Genomic DNA, 20,972 nt, shown 5'->3' on the forward strand with positions numbered 1-20,972 from the left:
ATGATGTGCTAAATGAGGGCAATGCAGGTTATGGCTATAAGGCTTCTCTCTTCTCTCTTTTCTTTTTTCTTCTTCCTCTTTTTTTCTTGGCTGTAAATTGGACCCTTGGGCCCTGCAAAACTCAGTGCATTTCTACCAGCACACCACGCGGGGCGCTGCTGCGTACTCAAAACCAGAAAGCTTAACGGAATATTCAAAGTTTACAAAGACGTTCGCAGCTCGTCAGAGAGCGGTGGACTGCAGAGTTTAACAGCAGTTATGGTCCCGGAAAGGGTGTCTAAGTGTAAAAAATAAAAAATAAGAATCAGTGCTTCGGGTTTGTGACTTGCGCTTGAGGTGCCATGAAGCGCATTTCTTCTTCTTTCTTTTTGTTTTTTGTTTTTTTAAAGAAAGCTGTCAGTCGGTCCATCAGTGCAGCCGCAGCACAGCTACCGCTCTCACATATCCTCACTTATCACACAGAGGAGACACTCGGAGTGGGTGGGATCCCGGCGGCCGCTGTGTGTGTGTGTGTGCGTGTGTGTGTGTGTGTGTGTAGTTTCAGAGAGTTGTCAGAGGTAAGAGAAATAGAAAAAAAAGTGGGAGCACGCAGAATTCAAGAGAGAAGTTGGGAGAAAGAAGGAGAGACGGAGCGGAAAGAGAGGGGAAGAGTTGAATGAGAGAGGGAGCGAGGAAGAGTGAGCGAGCGAGAGTGAGAGACCTCGACGGAGAGGAGGAGGAGGAGGAGAGAGAGAGAAAGAGAGAGAGAGAGAGGGGAGGAGAGCTCCGTCTCTCCCGGTGCACTTGGCAGTCTAGTTGCGGGCTGCTGTGCTGTTGCTGTCGTGGCGTGGCTGGTCGCGCCAGGCGGGGAACTTCACCACACTGGAGCCCGGAGTCCCACTCTCTCACCTGCGCAGTTCGGAGCTGCCATGGGTTTCTCAACAGGATATACTGTCCTAATTATTCTACCGGCCTTTCTGCTGCACACCAGCGGCCTTTACATCGCCAGTAGCGTTGGTGAGTGGAGTCCACTTGAGTGTGGTCAGTGTTTACGTTGTTCTCCTTATCTGATCATATCTTATCAGCTGGGCTGCGCGGGGGCTCTCGCGCGCTCACTGGAAGTGTGGAAGCTCAGCGTAGCGGGGAGGCACTGTCCTGTTTCTTGCTTGTGTTTCATTTTTGCCACGCTTTTGCAGTTTTGTTGCAAATGATATTGTGGTGCGCATTTGCAACTTCTGTAGCCCGTGTCCTGCTGTGGTGCTTAAAGGGACTTTCCGAAGGTCCCTCAGCGGTGCAAGCAGTGTTGTGATTTGCCCCCCCCCCGTCCAGGGTATAATTTTATCTGGGGTGTAAGAGGGCATCTGATGCACCGGTTTACTGTCGGATTTTGCAGGGAAGTAGCCTAACATTATCCGATTCGGCCGCTGTCGCATCTATCGATCTGTCACAGGACGCTGGAGTCGGATGTCAGCCTATTGATCACACTATTATCAAATCATTCCTCCAACATGGAGGATGAAGAAATGTTTACACTGTGTGTTTGGCTTTTATCAGTCTGCAAACTTTATGAATTAGATGTTATAGGTGGATACTTAAATATTAAAATAAAAAAAGAAAGAAGTGGAACTGCATCCGGGGACCATATACAAGGTGACAGCAACATACTGTTTGACTGTGTAATGGCATTGACACCATAAAGTGGCCTTGGCTCAGTGTGTGCAGGCTATGTGTTAGTGTATGAGCGCTGCGAGGTTGCACCTGTAATGTCAGTGTCACATGTCACTAAAAGAGAAAGAGCTTTCTAATCTGAGAAATCGTCATTTGATATCAGTTAAAAACGTGTGTCTTATACTTATCTGTACTAACAGTTTAAATATAATCACTTAATCATAGATATTGATGATCATGAGAACAGTGGTTACAGATGCATATTGATAAGAAGCGGCCGGGGGGGCGATCTGAGCCACTGGATCAGTTTTGTTGTTGTTGTTTTTTAATAGAGGTTTTCCGTTTATTCTCGGTTTGAGCAGGTTGTGGGTGATAAAACAGCGTGATGAAGCAGCAATTAGCACCTTGATCTTGTACTGACTTTCCCGTTGATGGTGGAAGGGCAACAGAAGGTGTCAGGAGCGCAGCGTGCACTGCTGAGGCTGCCGTTTCCAAACGCAAACTGCCGAGCACGGGGGTCGCCTCTAGGTTCATGGGTGGGGCTGTGTGTGTGTGTGTGTGTGTGTGTGTGTGTAAGGTTACTGATTTTACTTTTTATTTATCACTGTGCTACCCTTACCGCAGCTTGGAATAAGGAATAAATAATTCCATGCCAAACTTGACATTTTCCTAATCCCTTTTTTCCTCCCCCCACTTCTTTTTTTTCCATTCCCATGACTCCTGATTTTCCCCACTATTTATCCCCCATTATTCACCCATGACGTCCCCTCCTCTTTGTGCTGTTTTTTTTTTTAAATCTTCTACTTCTCCCTCTTGACTGCCTCCCACATTTGTGTGTTTTACCACCTTTCACCTTCTCTTGTCTCATTCCCTTCCTCCTTCCCACCCAACTTACCTGTCCTTTTCCTAGACTCCCTGCAGCACGTCCTGGGGGAGTATGGACTGGTTAGGCCGATCAGTGTGGACGCAGAGGGCCGCTTCTTGTCACACGCCGTCTCGGCTGGCAGCATGGCAGGAGGGCAGTCCCGTAGGCGCCGGAGGAGGGAGGTAGGAGAAGGCAATGATGAGTGGGAAGGACCAAGAGGAGCTGTGCCCCCTCGGGAGAGGCTTTACTACAACGTCACCATCTTCGGCCGGGAGTTCCACTTACGTCTGCACCACAATGCCAGGCTGGTTGCACCCGGAGCCAAGATGGAGTGGCATGATGACAACGACAGCATCCGGTACTCTGAGCCATTGCACGATGAATGCTTGTATGTGGGTGACATCACAGACACACCAGGAGCCACTGTGGCGATCAGCAATTGTGATGGCCTGGTAAGTGTGTGACCTGTGCTCTCCTTCGTCACTGAAAAGTTGTCTGTGGAAAAAATAACACAAGGAGACACAAGGGAATTGATAGAGCTAATAGTAAAAGCAAGATTTGATCCTCACAAGCACTCATGGGGGTCAACCATCCTGCTCTGCCTGGTGTCCTCTAAACAAGCTTCAACACTAGGTCTGCCCTGAGAAAAGCCTGAGTCATGTTTTTATCCCTCTGTCCTCTTGCCTCTTTTAGTTTAGTCATGCAAAGGGGAAAAGAAGGGATTACTGACGTTTCAAAGATAACCTCTTTATTTATCACTACTTCAGCTATTAAAATAGCATTTAGCAGGCTTGTAATACATAGATACAGAAGGTGTGGACAAGTCGCTAACACTACAACAGCATTCAAATTTAAATAGCCACCACAAAATATTTTGGTTGCACAACAGTTGCTCAAAGAGCTCGAATTGTAAATGCTTTTAATAGAGCTGATGATGAATAGAGAAAAATGAAAGGAGACAGCAAACAGTTGGTGAATGGCTGTCAGTAAGGGAGAGAAGTGAGATATAGACGGTGTGAAAACTGTGCACAGGAACCGAAATGAGACGACGCAGAAAGATGGAGACCGGTGCTCGGGGAAGAGGTGGAATGGACAAGTGTGAAAGATATGCCTCGGGGTGGAAGAAAATAGGCAAGCAAATATGAGGAAATATGCACATGGGGGTTTGCACAGGCGCTGATGAGATTCGGGGAGGAGTTTTGCTCATTAGAAAAAAGGGTTTGTTAGTCAGCCAGATCGGCCCCCCACTGGAGCTGAGCAACAGCAACTGGATCCGTTTAGGGTTGGGGACACTAGGGACTGAGCGAGCAGCTGAGAGAGCAGGCAAGGTGCCAGAACAGCACAGGCCTGACATGCCCACTTAGCTTGACACCAGCCAGTGGCAACTCACTGCTGTTGCTGCTTGCTCCAGACTGTCATTTCAGAGCCTTTTGGCTATTTCTAATAAAGATTACTGTCACAGTGTAGCTGGTTACACATAACAGATCAGCCAGTGCTGATCATTGGTTTGTTGAGCACACTGCTTTCTTTTATTTAAGCACGCCACCTGTGTGCATGGATTTTGAAATATTTTTAATATATAATCTTGATCTGTCCATAGTAAGAAATGGGGAACAAAATCCCATGTTATCCACATTCAGGATGTGATAGTCAACTACACCATGCCAGGTCCGTCTAGTGCAGTTTATGGTTCCACAAATGTGTCTGTTTGCATACGTGTCTCTGTGTGGACATGGAGATGGGTTTCTGCTAACGTGCTCCTTTGTAGTCCTTCAAAATACCAGTTGCATGTTGCTGGACACGGATAACCTATGCGTTGGTTGAATGCTGATTGGTTAAAAAGTGGGGCAGAAAAGGGAAGGGAGTGACCAAAAAAAAAATCAAAAATACAGCATGAAAAGCACAGACAGTGGCTGCAGTGGACACTTTTCAGTCTTTTAAACACTCGGTTTCAGATCTTTGCATGTTATAACTTCGCTCTTCTTCGTGGCTGGCAAACAGACCAAGAGTGGACCACAAACTGGTTGTACCACATACTTGTGACACTGCCCACATTGACAGAAAACACTCTCTGCAGGTATAGGTGGACTGCCTTTGCGCTACACCTGCATCAAACAAGCATCTCTCACTCACTTTGTCTGAAGGGAAGTTAGAGGAAAGTAAACAGACGACATCTGTACTAACAGTACTGTTGTTTGGGCTCTTTGCAGTGTTTGATGTAAAATAGGATCAGCTGTATGGTTTATCAGGATAAACCGGGATATAATCAAGCAGCCAAAGGGGCATGTAACCATATTCCGTACCGAGGTGTGCCTGCTAACATGAAATAAACCACAGCTACTGCTGCTAGCACGGCGCAGCACGTTTCAGTTAACATGATCTGATTCACGAGGAACATCTTTAACGGTCATAAATACAAACAACACAGGTTCTTTTGCCAGTGTGCAACTACTTCCATTTAAAGTTTGCTCAGTCTGAGGGTTTTCCGTCTTTTAGACTAGTCAACTAGTCAAATTTTTTTCTATTGTTTAAACGACTAATAAATTAGTCACCAGAGAAATCCCTAATCCGCATAGATGAATTCCTGAACACTCCACTGGAATTATAAACAGTAGTAACTCACAGGGATGTCATCATACCAGAAATTTAGTAGTTGGTACAGATACTAGAAGAAGTACACAATTCTGAATATCCAGTTTCACACCAATTTACTAATTTTGGTGATTTTAGATGAATACTAATTTGATTATTCGTCTTAAATCACCAACATTGTGGTGGCAGACTGCTTATTCGACAGCTTAATGTTATATTTTGTTAACAGGACACAGACAGAAATGCTGGGATTGTTGCTGAGTAGCCTTCTAATGTTAAACTAACGTTATTTCATTACATTAGTTTAAGCATTTATATCAAATGATCCTGTATGAACATCTTTTCTAATGTGTATTTCAGGGTAACAATGCAAAATACTTACATAGCTGACTCTTACTGCCTTTTCTTACCAGTGAGTCGGGGCATCAGCACTATAGTCACCATCTTCCTCATGCAGTTTCTGCTGTGCCATGTGTACTCTTTCCTGTGCTTGTGGGCATCCTTCTTCTTCTTCAGCATGTAAGGAAAGACTAGAACATTTGTATGCTGCCCCTCACATCTGTGTGGACTTTTTAGGTATTAAACCAGCCCAAGAACTTTCTCTTATCATAATCAAGTGATATGATAGACTTAGCATAATCATAAATAAGTTGAATAATATTTTTTGTCACCAAAAGTGGATATTATGTTGCAGTATTTCATACACATTGCCTGTGATATGTTCAGTATCCAGATATCTGTCCATCAGTCTCCTCAGTAAAAAATAATATTCGTCCACTTTTATGTGCTGTTGCTGTTCAGTTACACATTAACTCAAGAATGTAAGCAGTATACATAAAATATAAAACATACATCGATTTGAAATGCACTAAAACATATTTTAGCCCTCAAGTAATGACACAAAGTGTTTTGGAGTATAAAACTAAATGAAAAGACCTCTCAAGACAGGCTTAAGAATCTTTTAAAAATCGTATCTTTTTTGCGGTGTTGATGTCAGCGTTGTAGGTATCACGTGAAAGAGTCAAAAGAAAAAGAGACGAAGAATCCTTTTTAATAATCACGTGAGAGCTGTCTGCTTAGATTTAATTTGTTTCTCTCTGCCCTTGAACAACTCGCATCATTACTAATCAATTCTTACAACCTGTCTCCCATGCCAAGAAATACAGCCAAGTTCTGCCTAGCTCTGCCCACATCCGTCTTTTTTAAAGCCAGAAGAGCCGCGCAGGACAGCTCTGCCCAGCTCTGCCCAGCTCTGCCCAGCTATACCTCCGCTTTTGTTTTTTATTGACCCAGACACCTGGTTAGAGTGTCTTCTGCCCTCTGTTGTCATTCACAACCAAGAACCTTTTGCTGGCTGTGACCCAGGAGTGTGATAAGGGACAATGGAAGAGCGATTAAACAAAAGGCAAAGGTAGTATTAAAATGAAAAAATACAACTTAAACCAAAGCTAATAATAATAATAATAACCAGTGAAACTGTGATAACCTCTTAAGTTCTTTTAAAGGCAAAAATGGGGCAGAATACCATAGATGATGAGAACTGAGCAGTGTGTGTGTGCATGCGTTTGTCGTTCTAAATGAAATTTAAATACAACTATGGCGTTGTAAAAAAAATCAAGCTTAATTTCTTTGCACAATATGTTGAAATTCTCATTTCTCTTAAAAGAAGACTGCAGCACGCAGGTTTCATGGGAGCCAAACTGATATTTTTTTTTTTCATGTAAAAAAACATAAAAAGCAAAAGCTTTATAAAATAATTCCCTTCATAGTTGTTGTGGTTTCAGGGTCACACTTTTGTGTATGCTGGCTATGTCAGCGCCAGGTTATTGGTTTACCTGTTTGACTTCGAAAATGTTGTGTCTTCAAATATAATCCCTGTTAGAAATTTGACAATTCAGAGAATCACAGTCTTGATCTTATCTGATTAATGTATGCAGCAGCATGGGTGGAAAACCTTCCGACTGCAGCCATGTCAGAAAGGCTTTATTCGGAATTTGAGCTCGGAGGTGCAGAAGAATTGTTCCAGGATTTTTTTTTGGCTGTGCTGTTGCAAAGATAGAGGGACATATTGGGGACTGCCGCTTACTTTACATTTCAAATTTGAAGGTGGTGCCGTGGTTGGCACTCGGAGCAGGAGGTACATCTCTCTGTGCCTATGTGGGTTTTCTCCGGGTGCTTTGGTTTCCTCAGTGAGGTTAGCTGGCAATTGGAAATTGGCTAGAGTTGTGAATGGTGTGTCTGTGCCTTCGTAGTAGCTTTGTGATGGACTGGCGATCTGTCCAGTGTTAGCACAGCTGGGATAGGCTTCAGCCCGCTCCGCTTTATTTGGATAAGTGGTTAAGAAAGTGATAAATGGATATTTAAGATTTTGTCATCGTTATTTAACAAAAAACAAAACTCTCTCACTCTGAGCTCACAGTTCAGCTTTGACCTTAATAGGAAGAAACACTTGCTTAGATAAAAGCGGAGCAAATTCAATTACTTGAGGTTTTATGAAAAACTGTACAACGGATATCTGGAGTTTTCTTAGACACAAATGAAAACAAAATTCCTTCTTGCATTATTGTGAGAAACTGCAACTCCATATAGAGACATGTTACTGTCTATGTGTATGTGTGAGAGTGATTGGCCATACTTGTGGCCTTTCCTTCAGCTTTCCTGCCGTGTCTGTGACTGTGTCGGCCTGATTGTGGAAGGTCAAGGGTCAGAGGACCTCCTTTTCCCCTGCAGTGATAGGACATCGAGGATTACAAAATTATCCATTAAAATTTTCTCACCTTGAGATTCTGAGGACTGACGCAGGGTAGCTTTGTAAACTCTCAGCCAAAGATGCAGTAATTTCCATTTGGGAGGCTTGTACATCAAATAAATGAATTTTTCTTTCCTAGTAATGCTTTTCTTTAAGTTTTCATAAAATTCTGCTCTCGAAGAGCTCTGCTTATGAGACCAAATAATCAGAGCGAGCTCTCTATGCACACTATTAAGTTTGAAGTGGCCCTACCTTTCAAGTGGCCACACAGGCTGAAATGGTCAAGGATTACACTGCAGCAGTTCATTCTAAACTTTAAAGTTTGGCAAGCATAAATGCGAACACACAACAACTAAAGAGGAAACTTGTAATCTTAAAAAAAGAAGGGAGAGAGAGAAAAAAATTATGGACAGACAGGAGATGATCGAGTAAAATGACTGAAAGTGTGAAATAGCCACATATTCCGGCGGGAATATTGACATATTCCATCAGAAATATGTCGATATTCCCGGTGGAATATGTAGACAGCCGTTTACAGGTAGAGCTCCAACCATAATGTCAAGACTGTGCAGCAAATCGTGTCACAAAGCAGATAATGCTTGAATAATGTTTAAACTGTGGTAGATTGAGAGATGAATGCTTTGTCCTACTAGCAGACAAATATCATCTCTGACTGCAGTGTGGCAAATCCAGATATTTATCTCCAGTTTGAGGCTTTCTGCTTCAGGTAATCAGCATGTTGTGACAAATGGCGTGTCAGCTATAGTCTACTGTGGGAACAGAGGGTCCGGGTAGGCCAAAATTCTGGGTGTGTGAGAAGCGATCCTAAAGGCTTTAACAGAGGAAGTGAGTTACCTGTCATCTTGGCTTTTTCTCCTAAAATCTAGGTGGATGCACACCTGGATAACAGAACCCATGTTTCCACAGATAGGATATATGTTGCATACCTTGTCGGTCCTCATAAGCACAACAGAAAACACACCTTTACAATTCAGTCAAATGCTCAAGCAAATGGCGTAATGAAAAAAAAAAAAAATTTTAATCTTAACCATCTTTACCTCTTTGCATGACAAAAAAGTACTGCACACATTTCTCTTCTTGTCTCCACCCCTCACTTCTCTCGCTCCCTCTTTCTCGTGTTTCTTGGCCAGCAGCGGTAGCAGCAAACAGGAGAGCCCTCCTAATGAAGGTATTAAAAGAGTCAGGGAAATGACAGAGAAAGAGAAAGAAAAAGAATGTGGCAGACAGCTTTTTTGCTCCCCAACACCCACAAATTAAGAGTCAGTGTTCCTTTAGTGAGCGGGCTTTGTCTGTCTTTAGCAGTGGCTCTGCCCCTAAGTGTTGATCGCACAAGTGGTGTTGGGGGTTAAGGGCAGTGCCCGCTGTTTGTGTTAAGAGCCAAAGAGCAAGCTCAAGATCTTACTAACTAGAAGATATTTTATGTGTAGTATTTTCATAAAGTGGCTATAATTATATTAGCAGATAATTAGTCCTGAAGGCGTTGCCCTTTCTAGATTCTAATGTGCCGTATTTATGCGTGGCTGTGTGCCGCAGTCTGTTCATGTGTGTTATTAGTACACAGCAGGAATGCCGGAAGGCGGCAGTGTTATTTTGGTGCTTTCATTGAAAAGACTCAGATATGAACTGCAAGGAGAAATGCCAAAGCACTGACAGGTGTTTTATTTATTTATTTTCTGTGGGTGGATGCTTGGAGTTGGCACATTCCTCGCAAATACTACATACTATGAAAAAATAAATCATTGTATTAATTCAATGCAACTGATGTTGTTACTGTTCTACCTTAAGTATTAAAGGTGGTAAAGTTATAGCTTCTAAACACACACACACACACACATGCACACAGTATGGGAGTACACACTCACATGCATCCAGCTCTGTGCCAACTGAGGGGTAATCATGTGAGAGAGTGTTGACAGAGGGGCAGGCCTATCACAATAATAGCCCCAGAACTATTAAATGCCAGCGACACGGACACTTGCGCCAGCCATGCCCCTGTAATGCACTCAGTCATTACCTCTGCATTAGAAGTCAATAGAGAAGGAAGCCCTGGGCTGAGCCAACTCATCCATCCATCCAGTCCAGCAGTTAAGCTTGGTCAGGCGTGACAGCTCGCTGGGCCCTACAGCATGTTATTCCACCCCGGGTCACACGATAAGCAGCTCTCAACTGTAATCAGCTCAAATTGAAATGATGACATCAATTACAGCACGGCGCACAGCTGTTATTGACCCCGGCCCTCGCTGGCTGTGTAGACTAAGCTGTGTGTAGAAAGGGAGGGGGGAAAAAAAACGAAGCATAGGGTGAGCCCTGCAGGAACTGCAGGGCTGAAGGGAGGGCTGGGTGTGGAGAGGCCAGACTGCTGAGGCATGGTATGAATGAAGAGACAGAGAGAGAGAGAGAGAGAACTGTGTTCTCAGTATCTGATTGCAGGTTTCCACCCTACAGTGTAGCGCTACTCAAACACACAATTACTCAATCTAGAGCTATTATCAGATCGAGAGAGAAACAGAGGGAAAGAGAGATAGAATCAGATGGAGAGGAGGCCCATTCTGAGGAATGCAACACAGAGCAAATGAGTGCTTTTACCAGAGCTGTGATTACTGCCACTCACTCAGTGCACTTAACCAGCCCCCTTGCCGTCCTTTCCCCTCGCTCTCTGTCATTCACAGAGCGCCGGCTGCCTCCGAGCTCCAGGTTTGTTCGAGTGGTTGAAATAACAGGATTCACCGAGGAAAATAACGCAGTGGAACCCCAGGTGATTTTTAAGGGAATCACCTCTGTGATGTCATGATTACAGAGAGTTATTTTTATATGCTGAAACCTGGTAAAATAAGCTCAAATGACGTGGCAGTGGGGATGAAATAAGGCACTTCGGTGGAGACATTTTAAGAGAGAGACGAGGCACTCAGTGAATTACGACCGGAAATCTATGGGAGAATTTTTTAAGGGTAAAGTTTAGCTGCCATAACTCAACAGCCGAAGCAGAACTGTTCCACTGATACACAAAGTATATGTTCACAGACCCAAAACAGGAATTATCATAATAAAAATCACAAGTGTATCCATAATATAAATTATCATAGCATAAGTTCATTAGTTGCCCTGGGTAAACCTGTTTTCTAACTTTTATTATCATATTGTTCTGCAAACTCTATACATAGAGTTTTGTGTCTCTGAAAAATTAGCTGTTCTGTTCCCTCTTTGACTCAATGCAACATGATCTGGACTTTGCATTAGTGAGTTTGCCAGTTAGAAATTGCCTCGGACATTTGAGTTCTCACATGCGCCGCTGCCAGGTAAGTCCAGGTGAAGTTCAGGGCTGCAGTGCATGTGTGAAGCCTCCTGGAGCCAGAACCAATATGGCTAATGAAATTGGGATTTCCTGTTTCCATTATGTGCCCTGGGCTGGCGACCTGTCCGGGGTGACCACTTCTCTCACCTTATGACAGCTGGGATAGGCTGTCAGCAGTCAGGCATGTCATTTCAGGCAGTGACAATGATCCAGAGTTGTACCACTTGACTGGACAAAGAGCATTTCAGGATCAAGATAAACAAATTGAGCCAGTCACGCCCAGTTTCTTACAACGAGGAGAAAAATGCAGGGATGAAACTAAATTGAATTCTGACCATGAAGTTAAGACGAGCTAAGTGAAAGCACAATAAAAATGAATAATAAAAAATGCAATTCAGTAGAAATGAGCCTTTTTGGAAATGTTTTCTTGCCTGCTGGACAGCCACCATCAGCTTGACAGACATTCAGTTAGCCAGCCAGCCCCACAGGCTGCAGGAAGCTGATCGATGTTGGCCACATCGGCAGTTCTGTAGGTCCCAGCAGCCTCTGAGGAGGATCTTGGAAACAGGACGAGACATCCTTTACTTGTTTCAGCATCTTAACAAGCCTTCTGCCTGCCTCCCCTGATTGACCTGACCCAAGTCTCCAGCGGCCACACTGTTTTACCTCCCAGCCACCACACAGGTGGCTTTGTAGTCTTAAAGCTTCCGCTTGTCTGGAAGTTTTCCCCACATAATCCTCACAAACAAAACACAACATGAGAGAGAGGGAGAGAGAGAGAGCGAGAAAGAGACAGACAGGAGGGAGTGTGGGGGAGGGAGGAAAATGAGAGTAACTCGGGGGTGGGGGGGAAGCACAGCTCAACAGAATCTTAATGTGCGCAAACCTGAACAAGAACAACAGCGACGACATAACCATCACCACCTGCTCAGTGCTCTGAAAGAAAGAATAGAGAACGGGGCTGTCTTAATTAACTTGAAGAATTGTGGCTTTTTATTGTCTCGTCTAATCTGAGGTCACTTACTTGCATCCAGAAGCTCACACAGTCTGACTGAGCATAGATAATATATGTTTACAGTTCCTGTCTGTGCGTGTGTGTTTTCTCCCAGCCTGCTTGTATTAGTTGGATTGTGCTTTCTCATTTTGGTTTTCAGTTTGCATGTTCCTTAACGAAACAGATCTTGTCTATCTGTCTGCATCTCTGTCGGCATACAGTATCTACAGTTCAAAAAACATTTTGCTTGGTGCAGCAGGCAGCTAAGCGGCAAGAATCGCACCTCATAACAGAAACTCACACCCTCCTCATCTTACTAAGGCTTCCTGTTTTTGTTTTCTGCAAGAGAAAAATAATCACTTTTTCTCTCCCAGCGTGTTAGGTTTGGGGTTTTTTGCCAGTGTATGAGGATCTCGGGAATTGTTACAGTACCAGCATATGTAATATATTATATAATAATATATTGTATTCTAATAACTGACTCTGTGGGGGCTGGAGTGGAGCAGCAGAAACAAAGAAACACATCTAGTGCTTTGATCACTGTGACTGATCATCTGCCAACATGTACAGGGAAAGCTTTGGATACTGCCTTACAATTATATAATCTGTTTGCCAAGATGTAATGGAGACTTCGAGATGACCTTGACCATGTAAAGCACTGTGTGAGATTTGGCAACTGCATTGTTAGGCTGAATGCATCCTCTGAATCAGGGACAGGGTCATGCACCTTATAAAACAGCTGCTGTAGGTTTTAATAGGATTAAAAAGAAGTTTGAACAACATCTGAGATGGAATAACAAAAAAAGCATTATTATTATTATTATTATCATTATCATCATTATTATTATTATTATTATTAACAATACAGATAATACAGAGCAAGGGAGAGAATGTGAGAGAAAAGCAATACTTTGTCATTACTCATGAGTATTATTTGAGATTAAACAAGTAAGTTCATGGCTAAAAACTAAACTTAAAAATTACCAAGGAAAGAAAAGTGAAACGTACTCTCATATTAAACATTTCCAAGAAAAATAATATCAATGATTCAGTGAAATTAAACCCACTAATTCAAACAGGGAATGACAAATGGAGTCACTGTTGATGAGGTAGAGTGCATTTTTTATGGATTGTGTATCAAGCAAAATCATTGCACCCATTCATTGTTTTCTTTTTCTCATAACTTTCTGACTCTAATCTCAGAAAAATTCTCCCCCAACTCCCTCTTGTTTATTTTTATTTACTATTATTATTATTATTATTATTTTATTTTTTTACTTATATTATATTATAAAACTGCCACATCTCAAAGGTGCTCTGTTGGATTGAGATCTGGAAGCTGTGAAGGCCATGTGAGTTCAGTGAACTCGCTGTCATGTTCAAGAAACCAATTAGAGATAATCTTAGCTTTGTGACATGACGTGTTATCTTGTTAGATAACACGTCATGTAAACAATGCTAAGTTGGTACAATGAGGCCCAGAGTGGGCCAATAAAATATCCCCCCACACCGTTACACCAGCACTAGCATCCCGAAGCATTGACATAAGGCAGGGTCTGTTGTCCAGTTTTGGCAAGTCCATGAGAAATGTAACCTCAGTTTCCTGTTTCCAGCTGACAGGAGTGGCACCCAGTGTGGTGCTCTGCTGCTGTAGGCCATCTACTTCAAGGTTCAACATGAAGAGATAAGAGATGCTCTTCTCAAACACACAAACCTTCACTGCAGTGAGTGGTTATTTGAGTCACGCTCTTTGACTCAAAGCATTCTGGCCATTCTGATTTTTGGCATCAGCAAGGCATTTTTGCCCAGATAACTACCACTCACTGGAGTGATGCCATTCACTATAAACTGTAGAGATGGTTGTGTGGGAAAATCCCACGTCAGAGGAGACAACCATGACAGATGTATGTACTAAGCTGAGGATGAAGATGATGGCCAAACGTAAGATAGTCACCCAATTCAGAGCACCAATCCCCTAGCTCACTTTCACAGTCCCAATAGAGGAGATACTTCCAGATGTGAACATTGTTCTAGTTACTGCCAGTATCACTGAAATCAATGAGCATATACAGAGAGGGAAATTATTTGATCCCTTGCTGAATTTGTAGTTTATTCACTTCTAAATGAACAGTCTCTAATTTTGTATGATAGTTTCATTTAGGTCTTGCCTTATGGGATGAGCATGATCATGAAAATCAATTTACGATTTTCATCCGATGTGCTTTTTTTCTGGATTTTTGGTTGATGCGCTCCATTAAAATTAGACTGCCATGAAAGATAGTGATTGCTTATTTCTTTGTAAGCGAAAGCTTACAAATTCAGCAGGAGATCAAAGAATTATTTACCCAATGCCACTGACACATTAATAATAGTATATGATTATAGATGCATAGAGGAAGCCCCCCCATTAAGAATATAGGGCTGCAATCCAAAATCAAGGATATTACTTGGGTAAATGACGTGCAGAAAGGTGTCCTGAGAGACAGGTCCTGGATGAAAAGGAGGTGCAAGAAGATGTTCATAGCTGAGGCTCTAAAAACTGCCAAAGAAAGATTTGCAGCTCTGGCCACTTGGCTAAAGTGATAGACCAGAGAAGCAGAGGCCAAAAGAGTAAACTGCCTGTTTTCCGATCATCCATCGCTCAGCTACAAGGGAATAATAGCACAAGAACAGACATACCCAGAGCTGAAACCAAGCATTACTAGAAAAACATCTGACAGAAAGATGCATCACACAGAGCAGACCACAGCAACCTCCCAGAACAAGAGCCAGTCAACATCACAAAGGCAGACATCCAACAATAAATCTCTGGATTGAAGAGCTGGACAGCACCTGACAAGCTCCACACCTACTGGCTAAAGGATCTTAAAGAAGCACTCCATGATTACCTGGCAACACAAATAAGAGGGCTGCTAACAGCAGGTAGTTATCTATACTGGCTAACAGAGAGTAGAACAATCTTGATCCATGACACCATCAAACTACTGGCCAATTACCTATCTCTCCACAAGATGGAAGCTCACCTCAGCAATCGCAGCAACCAAGCTGAGTAGACAAGAGTCAAGACATAGGCACAGCTCAGAAAGGCAGTGTACAAGGCTAATAGTGCACTAATAATATTCATCAGAAACTCAGTGGGACAGCATTAGAGGACAATTACAAGGCAGGTGCACAAGTTGCCATCAAGTATGGAATATACCAACGTGATGCACTGTCGCTGCTATTTAGGCCTCAGCCTCGTAAGCCCAAGTGTAAATACAGATATAGATTCAGGAGTAAAGTGACCATAAGTCGTCTCCTGTACATACAGTAGATAACATCAAGCTATATGCAAAGGAATGATTGAGGCACTAACTCACTGATCCATCTCACCAGGACTTTGGTATGTGATTTGAACTGGATAAGTGTAGCCTAAGGGTTGCAAAGAGAGAAAATGTAATCTGGACTGAAAGTGTGGAGTTACCAGAAGGCAGAATTGCAGGTATACAGGAGAGCTTCAAGTATCTGGGTATCCCACAAGCCAGTGGGAACCATGCTAAAGATGTACAAGGTCAGTGGCTGACATCAAGATATCCTGCCAGTGGATAGAAAACACCGGCCTAAAGGACAGCACAGAGGCTCGATTCATGGCAGAGAAAAACACCACATCCACAGAGGCAGTAGTCTACCAACAACCAACAGGACCCAAATTGCAGACTGTGTAAAGGGGCCCCAGAGACAGTCCTGCATACAGTAGCAAGATATATGATGCAGACTGGGACCACAAACACTGAAATTCACAATCAAGTCGCTGGGATAGTGCACACAAACATCTGTGCTGCATACAGACTACAATTCCCCAAGTCCTGATGGGAGACACCATCAAAGGTGGCTGAGAGTGACAAGCCTAAAGTCCCGTGGGACTTCAAGCTCCAGACAGCTACTGGCCAACCAAGCAGACATAGTGGAGCAGAAAACCACATCTGTAAATGTGGCAATCCCAGCAGACAGCAACATCAGGAATAAGGAGCACACGACAACAGAGGGGCTCAAGAAACAACTGGAGTGAATGTGGAAGTTAACGTCCAAAGTGCTCCCAGTGGTAAAGGAGCATTAGGATCCTTAACCCAAATACTGGAAGAGTGGCTTCAGCAGATTCCAGCCACAACATTAGAGGCCTCTGTCCAAAAGAGCGCAGTCCTAGAAACATCTAAGATACAGTGCAGAACCTTCAAACTACCAGGAAAAACTCACAAGGGCTGGATTCAAAATTACACTAAAAAATAACTTCCCTTAATTTTTTTGAGCGCTAGATAAAAGAACTGGTTAAACTGCAAGCAGATAATATATTTTTAAAAACCCTGTCATCGTAAATCAATTAAATTCTGTTTTTTGAAATGTTTACAACTAGAAGCATATATCCCGATCAGTTACTTTGAATTTAAATGATTGTCAGTATATTGAATATGATCATCAGATTAAAACAAATCTGCTCGGCTGAAGTGTCTGTCAACCCCAACACGTCACGCTCCTTTTGTAGCCAGCTCTTACCCCTGGCCTCTGTGGAAAGGGGAAAGAAAATCCCATCAGGGATCAATAAAGAATGAGGTTAAACAATTTCCTAGTCCACCATCTATGTTTGCATTTGTGTAAGTGCTGCACAGGTCTACTTTACTGCGATGTCGCTATTTATTTTTGAAATGTGTGGTGCCATTTAGTCACAAGGTGTATTAACTATATCAAATGGAAATGAAGGAGCAAAAGATAAATGCTAAAATAGCTCTGCTGTCAGACTATGACTATTGTTTTTTTTTATGGCCATATCTAAAACATTCTTTTAGCTACCATCCTATTCCCTCTCTCGCTTTCTCTCTCACACACACACACACACACACACACACACACACACACACGCGCACACACAGTGAGTGCTCCTTTTTTACAGTGCAGTGATTGACAGCATCACTTGGAATACAAAGGGAAATGATTCCTTTCTCACAAGCTAATCCTTCGCCTCTCTCTTTCACACAAGCTGACACTCAACTACAGACACACTGGGGAGAAGGGACTTATTGTCAGGTTGTGCTCTATCTCCACAGTTCATTTCTAATCCTCTTTCTCTCTTTCCATTTCACCCACTCCTACTCACACACAAACCGCCAACCAAACTATAGTCTGCAAGCGCTGTCCTGAGGTTGGGATCCACCCCACAAATCCCTGTCATGGCCAAATCTGGGAGACTTGCAGCATGTGAAGAGGGGAGGGAAATGGCTGGATGACAGGCAAGCTGGATGAGCAATGAGATACAGCTGAAATAAGACATTTTGGAGAGTTGAGACTAATAGAAGAAGGACGAGAACAGAAGGGGATATCGCCCTCCTCACCTCTCCCCTCCTTGCACAGCAGCAGGGTTTATGCTCTGAGGGCGGGTGTGGCTGCAGCTGACTGTGATGCAATGTGATAGGACCCTCTTCTCTGTCCTTTTTGCTGGCGTGTGACAGCATGAAGCCATCATTCACCCCTGTGTTTTTATTCCCCCAACCTAGCTCTTTATTTATCACCAGCTGAAAAAAGAAAAAGAAAAAAATACATACGAGTATTTGTGAAGTACCCACTGAGGAAGAATGAATAAGGATTAACATCTATTCAGTTATAAATCCCTCGAATAAGATTTGATCAATAAATAGTAAAACAGAGGGCTGCACACACTAGATTTACTGTTCGAGCAAATACCGGTGCTGCAGATAAAGTGCTTGAGATTACATTTATTCAGTAATTTTGGGAAACATGCTTCCTCATATTTCGGCTGTATTTGCAGTACAGTTCTTCTGTCAGCTGAGTTGGCACTGAGTTTTTTTCTGGTCAAGGGTTTGGAATCAATCATAATCGCCATGAAGTTTTCCACTGTGTGTCATATATTTTTGGCCAAATGTGATTTCCTAAAGCCACTCATATTTTTTGTGCCTTTTGTTGTTTGGGTGTGTTGGCTTTGTGCCAACTGAGCCGAACGCTTTCCTGTAGGAGTGAGCGCCGCGGTCCGTTGTCAGATGCACTGGGATCAGTGGATTTGGATTTGGAGGTAAAAATGCGGCATGTGTAGACTGTACTTGCACTGCTTATTTAGTTGCTGAGCTGATATAAAGTTCTAATTATCTAGTGAGCTGGTCTTTGTGATTTAAAAAAGCTAAAATTTCTGTTTTGAAATGAATCCTATTCAAAATTACACTGAAATCCTACATTTTTCTATATGATCTGGCTCGTTGTAAGTGCTAACACTAAGGTTAATTTGGGGGTTTTTTTGTATAACAAAGTCTTGGCATAGCTCGAAAAGACTTCTTCTAAACTACTTAAAGGGTTGAAAATGTTGCACCATAGTTGTAAATTGTGTATTTACTACATGTGTTTGTAAGATAAGCTACTGTGTGTCATTTCCAAGTGTTTTCCACCGTACCGGTCTAGTTACAGATAAAAAAAAATAGTCTTTACAAATTGAAGTGGCCAAATTTATGTGTAGACCTTTAGAAGTTTGACACTGGGGCGGAAAAAGGATGCAAAACGAATGTGTTTTCATGTTGTCAGTGTTTCAGAGCTCCATGGCGGCTTTGTAAGTCTTTTTTTTTTGTTTTCTTTCCTTTTGCTTTTTCTGTATTTAATATAACAGCACAATTATTGGCAACTGTGCTCACGTCTCTGAAAGTGCAGTCTCACAGTTAAAAGTGTTAATTCAACTAAATAACCTCTAACTAATCGTGTGTGTGAGGATATGCTGAGGCGTTTAGAGCATGACAAAGGCAGGGAAAGGTGCTCAGATAAGGCTGATGTTTTGAACTGAAGCCTGCTTTGTCTGATGCACTTTTCTTTTTCTTGCTGTTTCTCTTTTTTCCCCTGGCCATCCATCATTATCTCTCTTTTGGCCTCTTCACGTCTTCCTCCCTCCCTCCCACTACAGTGTGTAGAGGTCATAGCCCCGGCTGAGCCACAAGCTGTTGTTGCCTTACACTGAGTACTCTACCTGCTAATGTTACCAGCGAGCCCAGTTTATCATGTCACTCTCAAGCTCTGCATGAGAAATATAGTACACTGTCAGCTTTAAAGTTGCACTGTTCACTTAAAGACAGTTAGGACAGAAACCTGGAATGACCTTTGGCGTTTTTGGATAAAGGTGAAAAAACAATTTAGTAAACCCTGAATTTTAAGGCTGGTATCAATAACGGTATTTAGTGAGTTATAAATCCGATATATTAGCCAATTTTTTTTCCTTTCAGACATATATAACGTAGATTTCAATAACATGTGATAAAAGTAGTTATTTACAAGTCTTTACTATGATACAATGACTATACAGTTTTAAAGTCATCGTGGATTACTCTGTGGTGCAAACAGGTGTTGCAGAGCTCCCTCTGGTGGCCACCCTATGCAACATCAGCATTTATTATATGATTGAAGGGTGTTTCTTATCTCTTCATTACTTTTTAAGTTGTTTTTATCGGCCATAATAAATCCTGATACTGATATTATTGGCAAATATGTGGTTTTGCAAATATAACAGTTAGGCTCCACAGATTATTTCCAAGAATATTTTGAAAACAGTGCATTCAAGTGTATTTTCTATTTTTATTTTAACCGATGTACTGTATCAATCAGATGTATGATTGGCCCCAGATGTTCACATTCTGATGTCCCATATGGCATTTGATCCAGTAAGAATTTGCAGCATTTTGGATTGAATTAAAGGAAGATTTACTAAAGTGATATATTACGATATTCACATTGGTATCAGGTGGCACAGAGATCAAAATGCATTGTGGTCTCCACCTGTTTTCTCGCCGTGTACAGATTGTTGATTCTTAAAGCGTTCGTGAATGAACAGGCCGGCTTTTCCTCTGCATTACAGTGGGAAACTTTGCTTGCATTTCTCTGTTTACTTTGAACAAAGGCGCTGCTTCATGCTTCCCTGTGTGCAGGAGGATTTTCAGTGATCGTAAAAGCATTCACAAACTGGCTATAAATGTTATAGTAAATGGTAGTAAAATTGAGAAGCAACAGGAAAATATCACTCTTCTTCTAAGTGGGTTTTGAGTTTCTGCAGAAAAGCTGGGATCTTTCTTTGTGGAATTTATTCATTTATTCTCATTTCTTCTGAGATGCGACTGGACATGGCTGCTGTCTTTTTTTAGGCAGCTGTTTTCTGAAACTCATCTCTCAGTGTCTAACGGATGAGGGGGCGGGTGAAGCAGGGGTTGGGGGTAATTTGGTTAGAGGAGGTAACTATGAGATATGGCGGAGAGGAAGGCAGCCTTTTTGACACAACCATTCGCTGGTGCTCTGCTGTGATGTATAATGGCAATACGAGGGAGCTTGCAGAGAACAAAAATGGCCTGCATGAACCACACAAACACATAAGAAAATTGCAAACAAATTGAACGTATAGGCTTTCTCCCTACCATGTGAAGTAGCATGCACGAGCCTGTGTGTGTTCTTAGGATTAAGGTGTCTGTTTGATCTCTGAGAAAGTATTACATGGAAAAGAACGCAGAGGATGTCTCTCAGCAAATTGCATAAAAACCTTTTCCAAAAGGAGCTCAAGTCATTTTTTTGCTCTCTTTCAGAATATGATAGCTTTAAGTGGCTTTTGCTGAAACCCAGACCAGCAGCGCTTAGCTCAAAGCAGAAGTGAAAAGGGGCTGATTCCCTCCTAGACAATGCGATTCTATTAAACTGTGGCTGTTGACTCTGCTTCCAGACCCCAGTAATTGCGGGCAATAGAGGAGCATGGTGCTTCCCCTTTAGATGAAATCTCTGTTTTAGCTCAAATGGGGCAAATTTACTGTGT

The 20,972-nt window shown here is 42.5% G+C and overlaps 1 protein-coding gene across 1 annotated transcript in view; it reads left to right on the plus strand.

Annotated features, from left to right (window-relative positions):
• Positions 1–387: 387 nt before the first annotated feature.
• The window catches only part of LOC100693470 (A disintegrin and metalloproteinase with thrombospondin motifs 2), a 141,221-nt gene continuing 120,636 nt past the window's right edge, over positions 388–20,972 (plus strand). Inside the window, exons 1-2 of the mRNA XM_019367007.2 lie at positions 388–996; positions 2,558–2,964. Coding sequence (XP_019222552.1) covers positions 909–996; positions 2,558–2,964 — 495 coding nt within the window. The 5' untranslated portion in view covers positions 388–908. The remainder of the gene's footprint in view (positions 997–2,557; positions 2,965–20,972) is intronic.

This window comes from Oreochromis niloticus, linkage group LG2 (genome assembly GCF_001858045.2).
Source record: "Oreochromis niloticus isolate F11D_XX linkage group LG2, O_niloticus_UMD_NMBU, whole genome shotgun sequence".
Taxonomy (NCBI): Eukaryota; Metazoa; Chordata; class Actinopteri; order Cichliformes; family Cichlidae; genus Oreochromis; species Oreochromis niloticus.